The sequence below is a fragment of the Cololabis saira genome, chromosome 24 (assembly GCF_033807715.1).
Source record: "Cololabis saira isolate AMF1-May2022 chromosome 24, fColSai1.1, whole genome shotgun sequence".
Taxonomy (NCBI): Eukaryota; Metazoa; Chordata; class Actinopteri; order Beloniformes; family Belonidae; genus Cololabis; species Cololabis saira.
The window spans coordinates 26118259-26133621 of record NC_084610.1 but is presented as its reverse complement, the minus strand read 5'-3'; the positions used below and the strand labels follow the sequence as shown (position 1 = coordinate 26133621).

Below are 15363 nucleotides of genomic sequence, written 5' to 3'. Positions count from 1 at the left end.
GGTACGCCGTAGGGTAGCCGTAGGGTACGTTATGTACGTTATGTTGATGATGCACTTCCAGAAAAAGGTCGAAATGTCGAGAAAAAAGTCAAAATTTCAAGAAAAAAGGTGAAATGTTGAGAAAAAAAGTCAAAATTTCGTGAAAAAAGTCGAAATGTCGAAAAAAGTCGAAATGTTGAGAAAAAAGTTGAAATGTCGAGAAAAAAGTCGAAATGTTTAGAAAAGTCAAAATTTTGTGAAAAGTCAAAATGTTTAGAAAAGTCAAAATGTTGAGAAAAAAGTCAAAATGTTGAGAAAAAAGTCGAAATTTCGAGAAAAAAGTTGAAATGTCGAGAAAAAAGTCAAAATTTCGAGAAAAAAGTCAAAATTTCGAGAAAAGTCAAAATTTCGAGAAAAAAGTCAAAATGTCGAAAAAAGTCGAAATTTCGAGAAAAGTCAAAATGTTGAGAAAATAGTCAAAATATTGAGAAGTCAAAATGTTGAGAAAAAAGTCAAAATGTTGAGAAAAGTCAAAATGTTGAGAAAAAAGTCGAAATGTTGAGAAAAAAGTTGAAATGTTTAAAAAAGTCAAAATCTTGGGAAAAAAGTTGAAATGTTGAGAAAAAAGTCGAAATGTTGAGAAAAAAGTCGAAATGTTGAGAAAAAAAGTCGAAATTTCGTGAAAAAAGTCGAAATGTTGAGAAAAACGTTGAAATGTTGAGAAAAAAGTCGAAATGTTGAGAAAAGTCAAAATTTTGTGAAAAGTCAAAATGTTTAGAAAGGTCAAAATGTTGAGAAAAAAGTTGAAATTTCGAGAAAAGTGATGGGCAGTAACGTGTTAGAAGTAACGCGTTACTGTAATCCGATTACTTTTTTCAACTAACAAGTAAAGTAAGGGATTACAATTGCAAAAACAGTAATTAGCCGTAGGGTACGCCGTAGGGTAGCCGTAGGGTAGCCGTAGGGTACGCCGTAGGGTAGCCGTAGGGTAGCCGTAGGGTAGCCGTAGGGTACGCCGTAGGGTAGCCGTAGGGTACGCCGTAGGGTAGCCGTAGGGTACGCCGTAGGGTAGCCGTAGGGTACGCCGTAGGGTAGCCGTAGGGTAGCCGTAGGGTACACCGTAGGGTAGCCGTAGGGTAGCCGTAGGGTAGCCGTAGGGTACGCGGCGAGGCGCGCCGTACGGTGTGCGTCGCCGCGTACTCTACGCCGTAGTCTCTGCGTCGGGGCGCGGAACCATAAATCAGCCTTCAGTGGTAAACCAGAGACGACATGGAGTGCGAGAGAGAGCTGGAGCATGCGGCGTTTAACGCCTGGAATTACAGACATTATTTTGAGTTTGACTCGGTCAAAAGTGATAAAAACATTCTGGTCCGCTTGTAAAGTCTGTGTGGGAGGAAAGCTCAGATTCCTCGTCCCCCACTGGGGCTGCAGCGCCGGCTGCCTCATCAGACTCCCCCTCTGCTGCTGAACAGCTGGAACTAGATGTAAGACCAACGGGACTTAGTGCAGCTGAATTGAAGAAGCTTGTCGCAGGTTATATTGTAGTTCAAGTCAGAGAGAGCTGTATTTTGCCCGACGCAATGTGCATAAATTTAAGACTGAAAATAATAAGAACAAGTTTAAAAATAGACCGTTTCATTTACTTATCGTCATTTAATTTTATATGGTGGAATATGCATAAAGAATAGAATGAAACTGAAAGTTCTATTGTTTTATATTGTTCCAGTAAGGTACAAGGAAGATGTTGCATCACAGGAGATGTTGAGATTCTTCTGTATTCAGGTTGTGCATCATGTTTTTGAAAAGTAACTAAGTAAAGTAACTAGTAATGTAACTAATTACTTTTGAAAATAAGTAATCAGTAAAGTAACGGGATTACCTTTTTGGTTCAGTAATCAGTAACTAATTACTTTTTCAAAGTAACTTGAACAACACTGGTGCCGAGTAAAGAGTACAATCAAACAATGCTATCTAAGTTTAGTCAAAAATCTAACCTACCTAGCCAAAACAAAACTTCCTACTTTACTTAAAGGTATTGTGACATGAAAAACACATTTTTCTTGATTTTTTGTGTTTTGTTGGGTGTCTTGACATCAATTACACCCAAAAAACAACAAACTTTTAACATTCAGTGTATTGTGTGCTTTCTGGGATTTTCCGCATAACTGTGCAAAAACGGCGCATGTGGTTTGGTGGCGGATCGTTACGTAACGACCCGCTAAATCACCGCCCCCTCCACCCAGCTCCCTGTCTCCTCTCCTCTCCAGCGCACCATAAAGGCTGATTTATGGTTCCGCGTTACACCGACGCAGAACCTACGGCGTAGGGTTACGCGGCGACGCGCACCATACGCTGAACCCTACGGCGTAGGCTCTGCGTCGCTTTAACGCGGAACCATAAATCAGGCTTAACACGGAGCTGTTTAGAGCCTCTTTTGTTCTAATCACCGGAGGAAAACTGCTAAAAAGACCCGCGGCCACTGACTGGACTTAAGATAAGGGGACAGTGCTGCTTGCATGCCTTTATTTTTATGATTGTTTGCTGTGGTTCGCCGTGCTGCTTTTCCGTGCATGCTTCGCCTGTCGCACCCGGCTTAACTCTCCGACGCCGCTGTGAGCGTATGGCTGGAGGAGGAGGAGGTTTGGAGGAGGAGCGGAGCAATGATTGACAGGAAAGGGAGAAAAGGAAGCGTTTTTCACGGTGCAAAAAAACACTGTAATAAAAAGCCAGGAATGGAGTACTGGAGTGAAGTTTTTCTTGTTACACTCTTTTAGACACATTTGAGGGATGTTGGCCAAGACTTTTAATAGTGTTAAAAGCATGTTAAAAATGATGTCACAATACCTTTAAAAAAAGAAGTTACAACATGGCACTCACCTCTAACCTGGTGTACATAACAGACCGTTAGCTACGTGATGCTAGTGGAAACGGAGCCTCACCCGGCTAGCTGCCTCTCCCCTGTCTCACTTGTCTCACCTGTCAAACCCGCTACCTGTTTGTGTCTCAGACGATTCTCTGGCCGGAGGATACGAGGAGCAGACGGAGGTCAAGGGAATGGAACGTTCCGTCTTAACTCCAGCCAAGAAACGCTTCTTCAATCCTCGCACCTTCGGAGACGGAGAAGACGGTGAGTTTGATCATCGATCCAACGCAGAATCGATGAGTCGCCTCGTTGATCCAGAATCGATGAGTCGATCGTTGATCCAGAATCAATGAGTCGCATCATTGATCCAGAATCGATGAGTCGCCTCGTTGATCCAGAATCGATGAGTCGCCTCGTTGATCCAGAATCGATGAGTCGCCTCGTTGATCCAGAATCGATGAGTCGATCGTTGATCCAGAATCGATGAGTCGCCTCGTTGATCCAGAATCGATGAGTCGCCTCGTTGATCCAGAATCGATGAGTCGATCGTTGATCCAGAATCGATGAGTCGATCGTTGATCCAGAATCGATGAGTCGCCTCATTGATCCAGAATCGATGAGTCACCTCATTGATCCAGAATCGATGAGTCGCCTCGTTGATCCAGAATCGATGAGTCGATCGTTGATCCAGAATCGATGAGTCGCCTCGTTGATCCAGAATCGATGAGTCGCCTCGTTGATCCAGAATCGATGAGTCGATCGTTGATCCAGAATCGATGAGTCGATCGTTGATCCAGAATCGATGAGTCGCCTCGTTGATCCAGAATCGATGAGTCGCCTCATTGATCCAGAATCGATGAGTCGCCTCGTTGATCCAGAATCGATGAGTCGCCTCATTGATCCAGAATCGATGAGTCGCCTCATTGATCCAGAATCGATGAGTCGCCTCGTTGATCCAGAATCGATGAGTCGATCGTTGATCCAGAATCGATGAGTCGCCTCATTGATCCAGAATCGATGAGTCGCCTCATTGATCCAGAATCGATGAGTCGATCGTTGATCCAGAATCGATGAGTCGCCTCGTTGATCCAGAATCGATGAGTCGATCGTTGATCCAGAATCGATGAGTCGCCTCATTGATCCAGAATCGATGAGTCGATCGTTGATCCAGAATCGATGAGTCGCCTCATTGATCCAGAATCGATGAGTCGATCGTTGATCCAGAATCGATGAGTCGCCTCGTTGATCCAGAATCGATGAGTCGATCGTTGATCCAGAATCGATGAGTCGATCGTTGATCCAGAATCGATGAGTCGATCGTTGATCCAGAATCGATGAGTCGCCTCATTGATCCAGAATCGATGAGTCGATCGTTGATCCAGAATCGATGAGTCGCCTCATTGATCCAGAATCGATGAGTCGATCGTTGATCCAGAATCGATGAGTCGCCTCGTTGATCCAGAATCGATGAGTCGCCTCGTTGATCCAGAATCGATGAGTCGATCGTTGATCCAGAATCGATGAGTCGCCTCGTTGATCCAGAATCGATGAGTCGCCTCGTTGATCCAGAATCGATGAGTCGCCTCATTGATCCAGAATCGATGAGTCGATCGTTGATCCAGAATCGATGAGTCGATCGTTGATCCAGAATCGATGAGTCGATCGTTGATCCAGAATCGATGAGTCGATCGTTGATCCAGAATCGATGAGTCGATCGTTGATCCAGAATCGATGAGTCGATCGTTGATCCAGAATCGATGAGTCGATCGTTGATCCAGAATCGATGAGTCGCCTCATTGATCCAGAATCGATGAGTCGCCTCGTTGATCCAGAATCGATGAGTCGATCGTTGATCCAGAATCGATGAGTCGCCTCATTGATCCAGAATCGATGAGTCGCCTCATTGATCCAGAATCGATGAGTCGCCTCATTGATCCAGAATCGATGAGTCGCCTCGTTGATCCAGAATCGATGAGTCGCCTCATTGATCCAGAATCGATGAGTCGCCTCATTGATCCAGAATCAATGAGTCGCCTCGTTGATCCAGAATCGATGAGTCGATCGTTGATCCAGAATCGATGAGTCGATCGTTGATCCAGAATCGATGAGTCGCCTCATTGATCCAGAATCAATGAGTCGCCTCATTGATCCAGAATCGATGAGTCGATCGTTGATCCAGAATCGATGAGTCGATCGTTGATCCAGAATCGATGAGTCGCCTCATTGATCCAGAATCGATGAGTCGATCGTTGATCCAGAATCGATGAGTCGCCTCATTGATCCAGAATCGATGAGTCGCCTCGTTGATCCAGAATCGATGAGTCGATCGTTGATCCAGAATCGATGAGTCGATCGTTGATCCAGAATCGATGAGTCGCCTCGTTGATCCAGAATCGATGAGTCGATCGTTGATCCAGAATCGATGAGTCGCCTCATTGATCCAGAATCGATGAGTCGCCTCATTGATCCAGAATCGATGAGTCAATCGTTGATCCAGAATCGATGAGTCGCCTCATTGATCCAGAATCGATGAGTCGCCTCATTGATCCAGAATCGATGAGTCGATCGTTGATCCAGAATCGATGAGTCGATCGTTGATCCAGAATCGATGAGTCAATCGTTGATCCAGAATCGATGAGTCGCCTCATTGATCCAGAATCGATGAGTCGATCGTTGATCCAGAATCGATGAGTCGCCTCATTGATCCAGAATCGATGAGTCGATCGTTGATCCAGAATCGATGAGTCGATCGTTGATCCAGAATCGATGAGTCGATCGTTGATCCAGAATCGATGAGTCGATCGTTGATCCAGAATCGATGAGTCGATCGTTGATCCAGAATCGATGAGTCGCCTCATTGATCAAGAATCGATGAGTCGATCGTTGATCCAGAATCGATGAGTCGCCTCATTGATCCAGAATCGATGAGTCGTCTCATTGATCCAGAATCGATGAGTCGATCGTTGATCCAGAATCGATGAGTCGCCTCATTGATCCAGAATCGATGAGTCGATCGTTGATCCAGAATCGATGAGTCGATCGTTGATCCAGAATCGATGAGTCGCCTCATTGATCCAGAATCGATGAGTCGATCGTTGATCCAGAATCGATGAGTCGATCGTTGATCCAGAATCGATGAGTCGCCTCATTGATCCAGAATCGATGAGTCGATCGTTGATCCAGAATCGATGAGTCGCCTCATTGATCCAGAATCGATGAGTCGATCGTTGATCCAGAATCGATGAGTCGATCGTTGATCCAGAATCGATGAGTCGCCTCATTGATCCAGAATCGATGAGTCGTCTCATTGATCCAGAATCGATGAGTCGATCGTTGATCCAGAATCGATGAGTCGATCGTTGATCCAGAATCGATGAGTCGATCGTTGATCCAGAATCGATGAGTCAATCGTTGATCCAGAATCGATGAGTCGCCTCATTGATCCAGAATCGATGAGTCGCCTCATTGATCCAGAATCGATGAGTCGCCTCATTGATCCAGAATCGATGAGTCGATCGTTGATCCAGAATCGATGAGTCAATCGTTGATCCAGAATCGATGAGTCGCCTCATTGATCCAGAATCGATGAGTCGCCTCATTGATCCAGAATCGATGAGTCGATCGTTGATCCAGAATCGATGAGTCGCCTCATTGATCCAGAATCGATGAGTCGATCGTTGATCCAGAATCGATGAGTCGATCGTTGATCCAGAATCGATGAGTCGATCGTTGATCCAGAATCGATGAGTCGATCGTTGATCCAGAATCGATGAGTCGCCTCATTGATCAAGAATCGATGAGTCGATCGTTGATCCAGAATCGATGAGTCGCCTCATTGATCCAGAATCGATGAGTCGTCTCATTGATCCAGAATCGATGAGTCGATCGTTGATCCAGAATCGATGAGTCGCCTCGTTGATCTAGAATCGATGAGTCACCTCATTGATCCAGAATCGATGAGTCACCTCATTGATCCAGAATCGATGAGTCGCCTCGTTGATCCAGAATCGATGAGTCGATCGTTGATCCAGAATCGATGAGTCGATCGTTGATCCAGAATCGATGAGTCAATCGTTGATCCAGAATCGATGAGTCGCCTCATTGATCCAGAATCGATGAGTCGATCGTTGATCCAGAATCGATGAGTCGCCTCATTGATCCAGAATCGATGAGTCGATCGTTGATCCAGAATCGATGAGTCGATCGTTGATCCAGAATCGATGAGTCGCCTCGTTGATCCAGAATCGATGAGTCGATCGTTGATCCAGAATCGATGAGTCGATCGTTGATCCAGAATCGATGAGTCGCCTCATTGATCCAGAATCGATGAGTCGTCTCATTGATCCAGAATCGATGAGTCGATCGTTGATCCAGAATCGATGAGTCGCCTCGTTGATCCAGAATCGATGAGTCGATCGTTGATCCAGAATCGATGAGTCGATCGTTGATCCAGAATCGATGAGTCAATCGTTGATCCAGAATCGATGAGTCGCCTCATTGATCCAGAATCGATGAGTCGATCGTTGATCCAGAATCGATGAGTCGCCTCATTGATCCAGAATCGATGAGTCGATCGTTGATCCAGAATCGATGAGTCGATCGTTGATCCAGAATCGATGAGTCGATCGTTGATCCAGAATCGATGAGTCGCCTCATTGATCAAGAATCGATGAGTCGATCGTTGATCCAGAATCGATGAGTCGATCGTTGATCCAGAATCGATGAGTCGATCGTTGATCCAGAATCGATGAGTCGATCGTTGATCCAGAATCGATGAGTCGATCGTTGATCCAGAATCGATGAGTCGCCTCGTTGATCCAGAATCGATGAGTCGATCGTTGATCCAGAATCGATGAGTCGATCGTTGATCCAGAATCGATGAGTCGCCTCGTTGATCCAGAATCGATGAGTCGCCTCGTTGATCCAGAATCGATGAGTCGCCTCATTGATCCAGAATCGATGAGTCGCCTCGTTGATCCAGAATCGATGAGTCGCCTCGTTGATCCAGAATCGATGAGTCGCCTCGTTGATCCACCGCAGAATCGATGTCAGGCAACGAACCGGCTCATCAGGAGGTGGTCCAGTTAGATAACAGTTAACTAGCTAGTTACCTATTAGCTAACTAGCTAATTAAAGTTATTTATTAGCTAACTAGCTAATATATAACCTAGTTAACCAGCTCGTTAACTAGTTTACAGGCTAGTTGTGAGTGCAAGTTAGCGGGCTAATTAACTAATTTACAGGCTAGTTGTGAGTGCGGGTTAGCAGGCTAATTAGCTCGTTTACAGGCTGGTTGTTACTTTGGGTTAGCGGGCTAATTAGCTAGTTTACAGGCTGGTTGTGAGTGCGGGTTAGCGGGCTTATTAACTAGTTTGTTTTTTGTGTTTTTGGTCCAATACGGCTCTTTCAACATGTTGTGTTGCCGACCGCTGGGTTACATTAATCACACCGATAACCCGCTAGCTTCTCAACCAGCTAGTTAAGTGTTTTACCGCGACATTGTCCGTCTTCCTGACTGTTTTTCCGGCTGCTTGTGTTTCAGACTGACTGTTTTTCCGGCTGCTTGTGTTTCAGACTGCGGGCTGCGTCCACTTTTTGAAAAGGCGGGAAAGAAGGACGAGAAGGAGAACGAGCTGCTGGCGTCGTACACGGCACAGAAACGCGTCGTTGGAGGCGACGACGCCGAGGTGGCCTCGGCGCCATGGTAACTACCGCCTTAAGTTACCACGGTAACCGTGGTAACTACACTGCAAAAACTCCAAATCTTACCAGGAATATTTGTCTTATTTCTAGTTAAAATGTCTCATTTTTAGTCAAAAAATCTCATTACACTTACTGGAAAAAACAACAATTTTCACCTGTTTCAAGTAGATTTTCACTTGAAATAAGTAGAAAAATCTGCCAGTGGAACAAGATTTTTTTGCTTGTAATGAGAAGATAAATCTTGTCCCACTGGCAGATTTTTCTACTTATTTCAAGTGAAAATTTACTTGAAACAGGTGAAAATTGTCAAACAAGTTATTTTTCTGGTAATGACTTGTTTTAAGTGTAATGAGAATTTTTTTACTAAAAATGACACATTTTAACTAGAAATAAGACAAATATTCCTGGTAAGATTTTGAGTTTTTGCAGTGTAAATAAAAGCTCCTGCGGTTGTAGCTGCTGCCGAACTGACTTTGTTTAGGAAGTACGGATCAGATTTCTGCCAGTTTGGGGATAAAATTCGCTGCAAATGTTCCTTTTACTAATATAAAGTTTTATAAAATAATCCAGTGATTTAAATGTTGATTCAAGTTAAGTAAAAACTACTTTTTCCATTGATGTGAATGAGAGTGTTCTTTTTATTAATATAAAGTTTTATATTAAATAATCCAGTGATTTAAATGTTGATACAAAGCAAATAAAAACTAGGCTTTTTCCATTGATGTGAATGAGAGAGACGGCTGTTTGTTCCAACCAAATAAACCGGATGTAGCAACGGAGGAGGATGTTTCTGTATCAGGGCCAGGCAGGAGAAAATAAAAACAATATTTTAGAGGAGGAAGATTTCTTTTTCATTATGTACTTTGAGAAAAAAAAAGTCGAAATGTCGAGATTAATGTTGAAATACAATTTTGAGAAAAAATTTGAAATGTTGAGAAAAAAGTCAAAATTTCGACTTTATTCACGAAATTTCCACTTTATTCTTGAAATTGTATTTCAACATTAATCTCAACATTTCGACTGTTTTCTCGAAAGTGCAAAATAAAAAAATATCCAATATTTTTTCTGCTGCGTGGCCCCGATACTCTTCCGTAGTTCCGTCCGGAATGTTGTACCTTCACCAGTTAGCGTTAGCGTGTCCATGTGTCCAGACTGTTCCACCTCCAGCTAGCGTTAGCGTGTCCATGTGTCCAGACTGTTCCACCTCCAGCTAGCGTTAGCGTGTCCGTGTGTCCAGGCTGTTCCACCTCCAGCTAGCGCTAGCGTGTCCGTGTGTCCAGACTGTTCCACCTCCAGCTAGCGTTAGCGTGTCCGTGTGTCACCACCTAGCATGTTCCTAGCATGTCGTGTGTCCAGGCAGGTGATGCTGTACAAGCGCAGCCCCCAGGAGCTGCTATGCGGCGCTAGCCTGATTAGCGACCAGTGGATCCTGACGGCGGCTCATTGTATCCTGTACCCGCCCTGGAACAAGAACTTCACGTCCAACGACATCCTGGTCCGGCTGGGGAAGCACAACCGAGCCAGGTAACACGTTGAGACGCGTTTTCTAACAACGGTGCCTTTTGGAATACATTTCCGCATTTTGTAATAAGTTATTACATTTTGAGAAGATTATTACAAAATGCACTTGCAACTTTTTTATTCCCTAGAAAATGTAATAACGTGGTGAATTATGTAAAAACAATGGGACAGTGGGAAATAATATATTTGTTATATACTTTTTTTCTTATAATTTTATTTCATTTATTTGTTATTTAAGCATACTCTTAAATCAGCAACTTGTGCTTTTTATTATTTTACCTTCTTTTCTCATAATTTGATTTCATTTTATTTGTTATTTACTGTCTAATTGTGTCTTGCCGCTTTTAATGTCGATGTAAAACACTTTAAATTACCTTGTGTTGAATTGTGCTATATAAATAAACTTGCCTTGCCTTTCAACTTTAGTTGAATTTACTACGAATTAATTTTTGTAATATATTCAAATTTTCCGACCCTCACCTGTAAATTATGACATCAATAAATAAGAGCATAAATAAATGTCCGTATTGGTTCAATACGGAACTTTTAATTCCCAATTACGTAACAATTCCGTATTTCAAGGCTAGCCTAGCCGAGTCTAGCCTAGCCTAGCGCTAACAGATTTTCCCTCGTCACCATAACCAGGTTCAAGCGAGGGACGGGTGGCTAGCCTAGCCTAGCCTAGCCAAGCCTAGCCTAGCGCTAACAGATTTTCCCTCGTCACCATAACCAGGTTCGAGCGAGGGACGGAGAAGATTGTGGCTAACCTAGCTGAGCCTAGCCTAGCCTAGCCTAGACCCTGCACTGACAGAGTTTCCCTCGTCATCACCGCAGGTTCGAGCGAGGGACGGAGAAGATCGTGGCGATCGACGACATCATCGTCCACCCCAAATACAACTGGAGGGAGAACCTGAACCGAGACATCGCGCTGCTGCACCTGAGACGGCCGGTCGTCTTCACCGACGAGATCCATCCCATCTGCCTGCCCAGCAAGAAGGTGGCCCGGGCGTAAGTCACGTGATCACCGATAACCGTAAAACATATATTCAGTCGTTATTAAGTCACATGATCACCAACAACCGTAAAACATAGATTCAATTAAGAAGGAGGCCCGGGCGTAAGTCACATGATAACCGACACACTCCCGTCAGGGATGTAGCGAGTACTGGGGGGTAAAGACTAAAGATGGTCGTCAACGAACCTTCATCACCTAAGGAAAACGAGACAAGATGCAACGAAAATGCTGGTCATGTGACGATAACAATAATTAAATATATTATATATATATATATAATGCAGTATCGTTGACGAATGAAAACCAGGCTAAAATGTAGATTACAAAATAAAAAACAACAAAAAGGATCCTAATCATGAAAGTTCAACGTAGATCTGGGAATCATCTGCATCTTTCAAATATCGTCAACGAAAATTCTCACTAAATATCGTCATCAACGAAAATTCGGACTAAATATCATCGTCAACGAAAATTCGGACTAAATATTGTCAAAGAAAATTCGTACTAAATATCGTCGTCAACGAAAATTCTGACTAAATATCGTTCTCAACAAAAATTCGGACTAAATATCGTCGTCAACGAAAATTCTGACTAAATATCGTTCTCAACAAAAATTTTGACTAAATATCGTCGTCAACGAAAATTCGGACTAAATATTGTCAAAGAAAATTTGTACTAAATATCGTCATCAACGAAAATTCTGACTAAATATCGTTGTCAACGGAAATTTGGACTAAATATTGTCGTCAACGAAAAATTCTGATTAAATATTGTCAACGAAAATTCTGACTAAATATTGTCGTCAACGAAAATTCGGGCAAAATATCGTCATCAACGAAAATCTTGTCTAAATATCGTCATTGAACTTTCATCACCTGAGGTAAACGAGACGCAACGAAAATGCTAGTCATGTGACGATAACTATAATTAAAAGATATAATGCAACATCGTCGGCGAATAGAATGAGACTAAAATGTAGATTACAAAATAAAAAAAGGATCCTAATCATGAGGGTTCAACGCAGATCTGGGAATCATCTGCATAAGCTCTGACAAGAGGCATCCCTTGCTAAGTTCTGCTTTTCTTAATTTATTTTTGCATCTAGCTTTATTGTTTATCATGGTTAAATGTGGTGGAAGTTTATTCCAATATGTTACTGCTCTAAACATCGTAGCCTCTTTAGGTCATTGGTTCCTGGTCAAAATTTCAAGAAAAAAGTCAAAATGTCGAGAAAAAAGTCAAAATTTCAAGAAAAAAGTCAAAATTTCAAGAAAAAAGTCGAAATGTCGAGAAAAAAGTTGAGATTAAAAAGGAGATAAAAAGGAAAAAAGAAAAATAAGAAAAAAAAGAAAAAAGGAAAAAAGGGGAAAAATAAGAAAAAAGGAAAAAAAGGAGGAAAAAAAGAAAAAGGAAAAAAAGAGAAAAAAATAACAAAAAGGGAAAAAAGAATAAAAAATAAGAAAAAAAAGAAAAAAAAGGAAGGAAAAAGGGGAAAAAATAAGAAAAAAGGACAAAAAGGAGGAAAAAAGAGAGAAAAAAGGTTCTTCTCTGAACCTGCCGTGTTTCTTCTCCGTCTCTCCAGTCTGATGTTCTTCTTCTCCTCTTGTCATGTATTACGTTACAACATTCTTCTTCTCCAGTCTGATGTCGGAGGGCTTCAAGGGCCGGGTCACCGGCTGGGGGAACCTGAAGGAGACGTGGAACCCGTCGTCCAGGAACCTTCCCACCGTCCTGCAGCAGATCCACCTGCCCATCGTGGAGCAGGACGTCTGCGTCAGGTCCACGTCCGTCAGGATCACCGACAACATGTTCTGCGCCGGTAAAACCTCCCTGATCTGAGTTTAAAACATCCCCGAGAACCAGAACCGAGCTGGACTCTGTAGGACTGCTGGAATCAGAATATTCAGTCCTCTGTCTGTGTTTCAGGTTTCAAACCCACAGATAAAGAACGTGGCGACGCCTGCGAGGGCGACAGTGGAGGACCGTTCGTGATGAAGGTGAGAAGAACCAACGCCACCGCTAATCTGCACTTATTATATTTATTTATTTTAATACTTGGAAGTTCCAGCAACAACAGGCCAGAAGACTAGTGGTGCGTCCAAAATGAACAGTAAATACTCAAGTTCGGCACACTTTTGAGTAAATATCAGTAATGCATTAATTGGGACGTACTACTCAGAGCTACACGGCACTTCCTGCCGTTGGGAGGGGGAGTTGTTACCATGGTAACAGCAGCACTTCCTGCCGTTGGGAGGGGGAGTTGTTACCATGGTAACAGCAGCACTTCCTGCCGTTGGGAGGGGGAGTCTCCTAAGTGGGCGTGGTTGCCCACCCAGTACAAGATCATCGGATCAGTCTAATATTCTTTTTTTCCCTTCCAAAAAGACTTAAATAATAAAAATAACAGTATTATTAAGCAAAGAAGCAAGTTTTATTTTAGTTTTAAACTTCATTTTATCCGATGGGAAAACGATGAGAGCCAAATCTCGCGAGAGTGTGTTGCTCAGACAGAGACAGGTCTCAAACAAAGTTCATTTTCTCCTAATCTGTCGGTCTGAAAATGTCAAAAATGTTTTATAACGGCCAGAAAAGTCAAAGAAAAGTCTCTTTCTGGGCGTGACGTCACGGCTGACGTCACTGCCGTGTCCGTGCATTCATGGATGTTTATATTAATATATATTATGTAATTATATTATATTAATACATTAATAATATATGTAATACTATACATGTAATAATATACATTAATTAATATATGATATTAATACATATTATATTAATAACGGGTCATTGCCCCGGGGCATGATGGGAGGTGACTCAACTGAGCATGCTCTATGGGCCCGTGTATGCGGAAGTAAACCAGGAAGTCAGAGATTTTTGGCTGGCTGAGCAGAATGCATTGAAATGAATGGGCGGCCATTTTTGATATCACATCCAGTTTTATAATAGATCCATGCTGGTACCAGATCGTTTGACCTCTGACCTTTAACCCCCAGTACCCCCTGGAGAACCGCTGGTACCAGATCCTCTAACCTCTGACCTTTAACCCCCAGTACCCCCTGGAGAACCGCTGGTACCAGATCGGGATCGTGTCGTGGGGCGAGGGCTGCGACCGCGACGGGAAGTACGGCTTCTACACGCACCTGTTCCGGATGGGAAGGTGGATGAGGAAGGTGATCGAGAGGGTGGGCGGGGACGACGACTAGCCCCGCCCCCACCGAGGCTAGCCCCGCCCACAGGGCGGATAGCCCCACCCACTTCCTGTCCACCTGTAAACAACATGATGCTAATAAAGTTTGTGTTCATAACTGCTGCCACCTGCTCTCTGGTCTCATTTACCTCCACCTGAATATCGTACTAGTACTATTACTGGTACTGGTTCTGGTACCGAAGACCTGCACCTGATCTGATTCTGAAAAAAGTCCACATTTCGTGAATAAAGTTGAAATGTTGAGAAAAAAGTCAAAAGCAAAAACAGATCCAGTCCTGCTTCCAGGTTCAAGCTCCGCCCACTTTTGGGGGCGGAGCCTGGGTTTGACCTGAGGAGACGTAGCAGGACAATGGATCGAACTGGACCGGTGGTGTTTGTCAGCTCGGTGATGTCACTAAGCCGCCTCCCCCTCCTCCCATTCCATTTCAGGAAAAAAGTTAAAATGTCGAGAAAAAAGTCAAAATTTCGAGAAGAAAGTCAAAATTTCGTGAATAAAGTTGAAATGTTGAGGTTAATGTTGAAATACAATTTCCGGAAAAAAGTCGAAATTTCGTGAAAAAAGTGAAAATTTCGTGAATAAAGTCAAAATGTCGAGAAAAAAAAAATATCCTCCAACGATCGTCTCTCGGCTCGGATGAAATGAGAACGTTACAATCAAAATATGGTCCTTTTATTTTCCTTTTGCTACATTTATAAACATAGTTTTTAACACAGTTATAAACAGTTCTAAAGTGGGCGGAGCTAATCTCTAAAGGGGCGGAGCTAATTTCAACATCCGCAGATCCAGAGGAGCAGAAAGTGTCTCACAAACATGAAGGTTTTCCAGCTGCTCAGATCCAGTTCTGCTTCCTGGTTCCTCTTTCAGGAACCAGCTCGCACCGGTTCAAGCTCCGCCCAGGCCCGCTGGCCCCGCCCACTTTTGGGGGCGGAGCCTGGGTTTGACGGTACCAAGTCTCATATCTGAGACAAGGAGTCCCTGTAGGACCTGAGAAGACGAAGTCGAAACGTCGGGAAAAAGTCAAAACGTAGAGAAAAAAGACGCAAAAGTTCAGAAAAAAGTTGAAATTTCTT

The 15363-nt window shown here is 43.3% G+C and overlaps 1 protein-coding gene across 1 annotated transcript in view; it reads left to right on the top strand.

The window, feature by feature from the left end:
- Positions 1 to 14394, top strand: part of f2 (coagulation factor II (thrombin)) — a 43644-nt gene extending 29250 nt beyond the window's left edge. Inside the window, exons 9-15 of the mRNA XM_061716223.1 lie at positions 2987 to 3106; positions 8417 to 8546; positions 9902 to 10069; positions 10901 to 11074; positions 12722 to 12900; positions 13008 to 13078; positions 14135 to 14394. Of these exons, the coding sequence (XP_061572207.1) occupies positions 2987 to 3106; positions 8417 to 8546; positions 9902 to 10069; positions 10901 to 11074; positions 12722 to 12900; positions 13008 to 13078; positions 14135 to 14287 (995 nt within the window). The 3' untranslated portion in view covers positions 14288 to 14394. The remainder of the gene's footprint in view (positions 1 to 2986; positions 3107 to 8416; positions 8547 to 9901; positions 10070 to 10900; positions 11075 to 12721; positions 12901 to 13007; positions 13079 to 14134) is intronic.
- Positions 14395 to 15363: the final 969 nt, after the last annotated feature.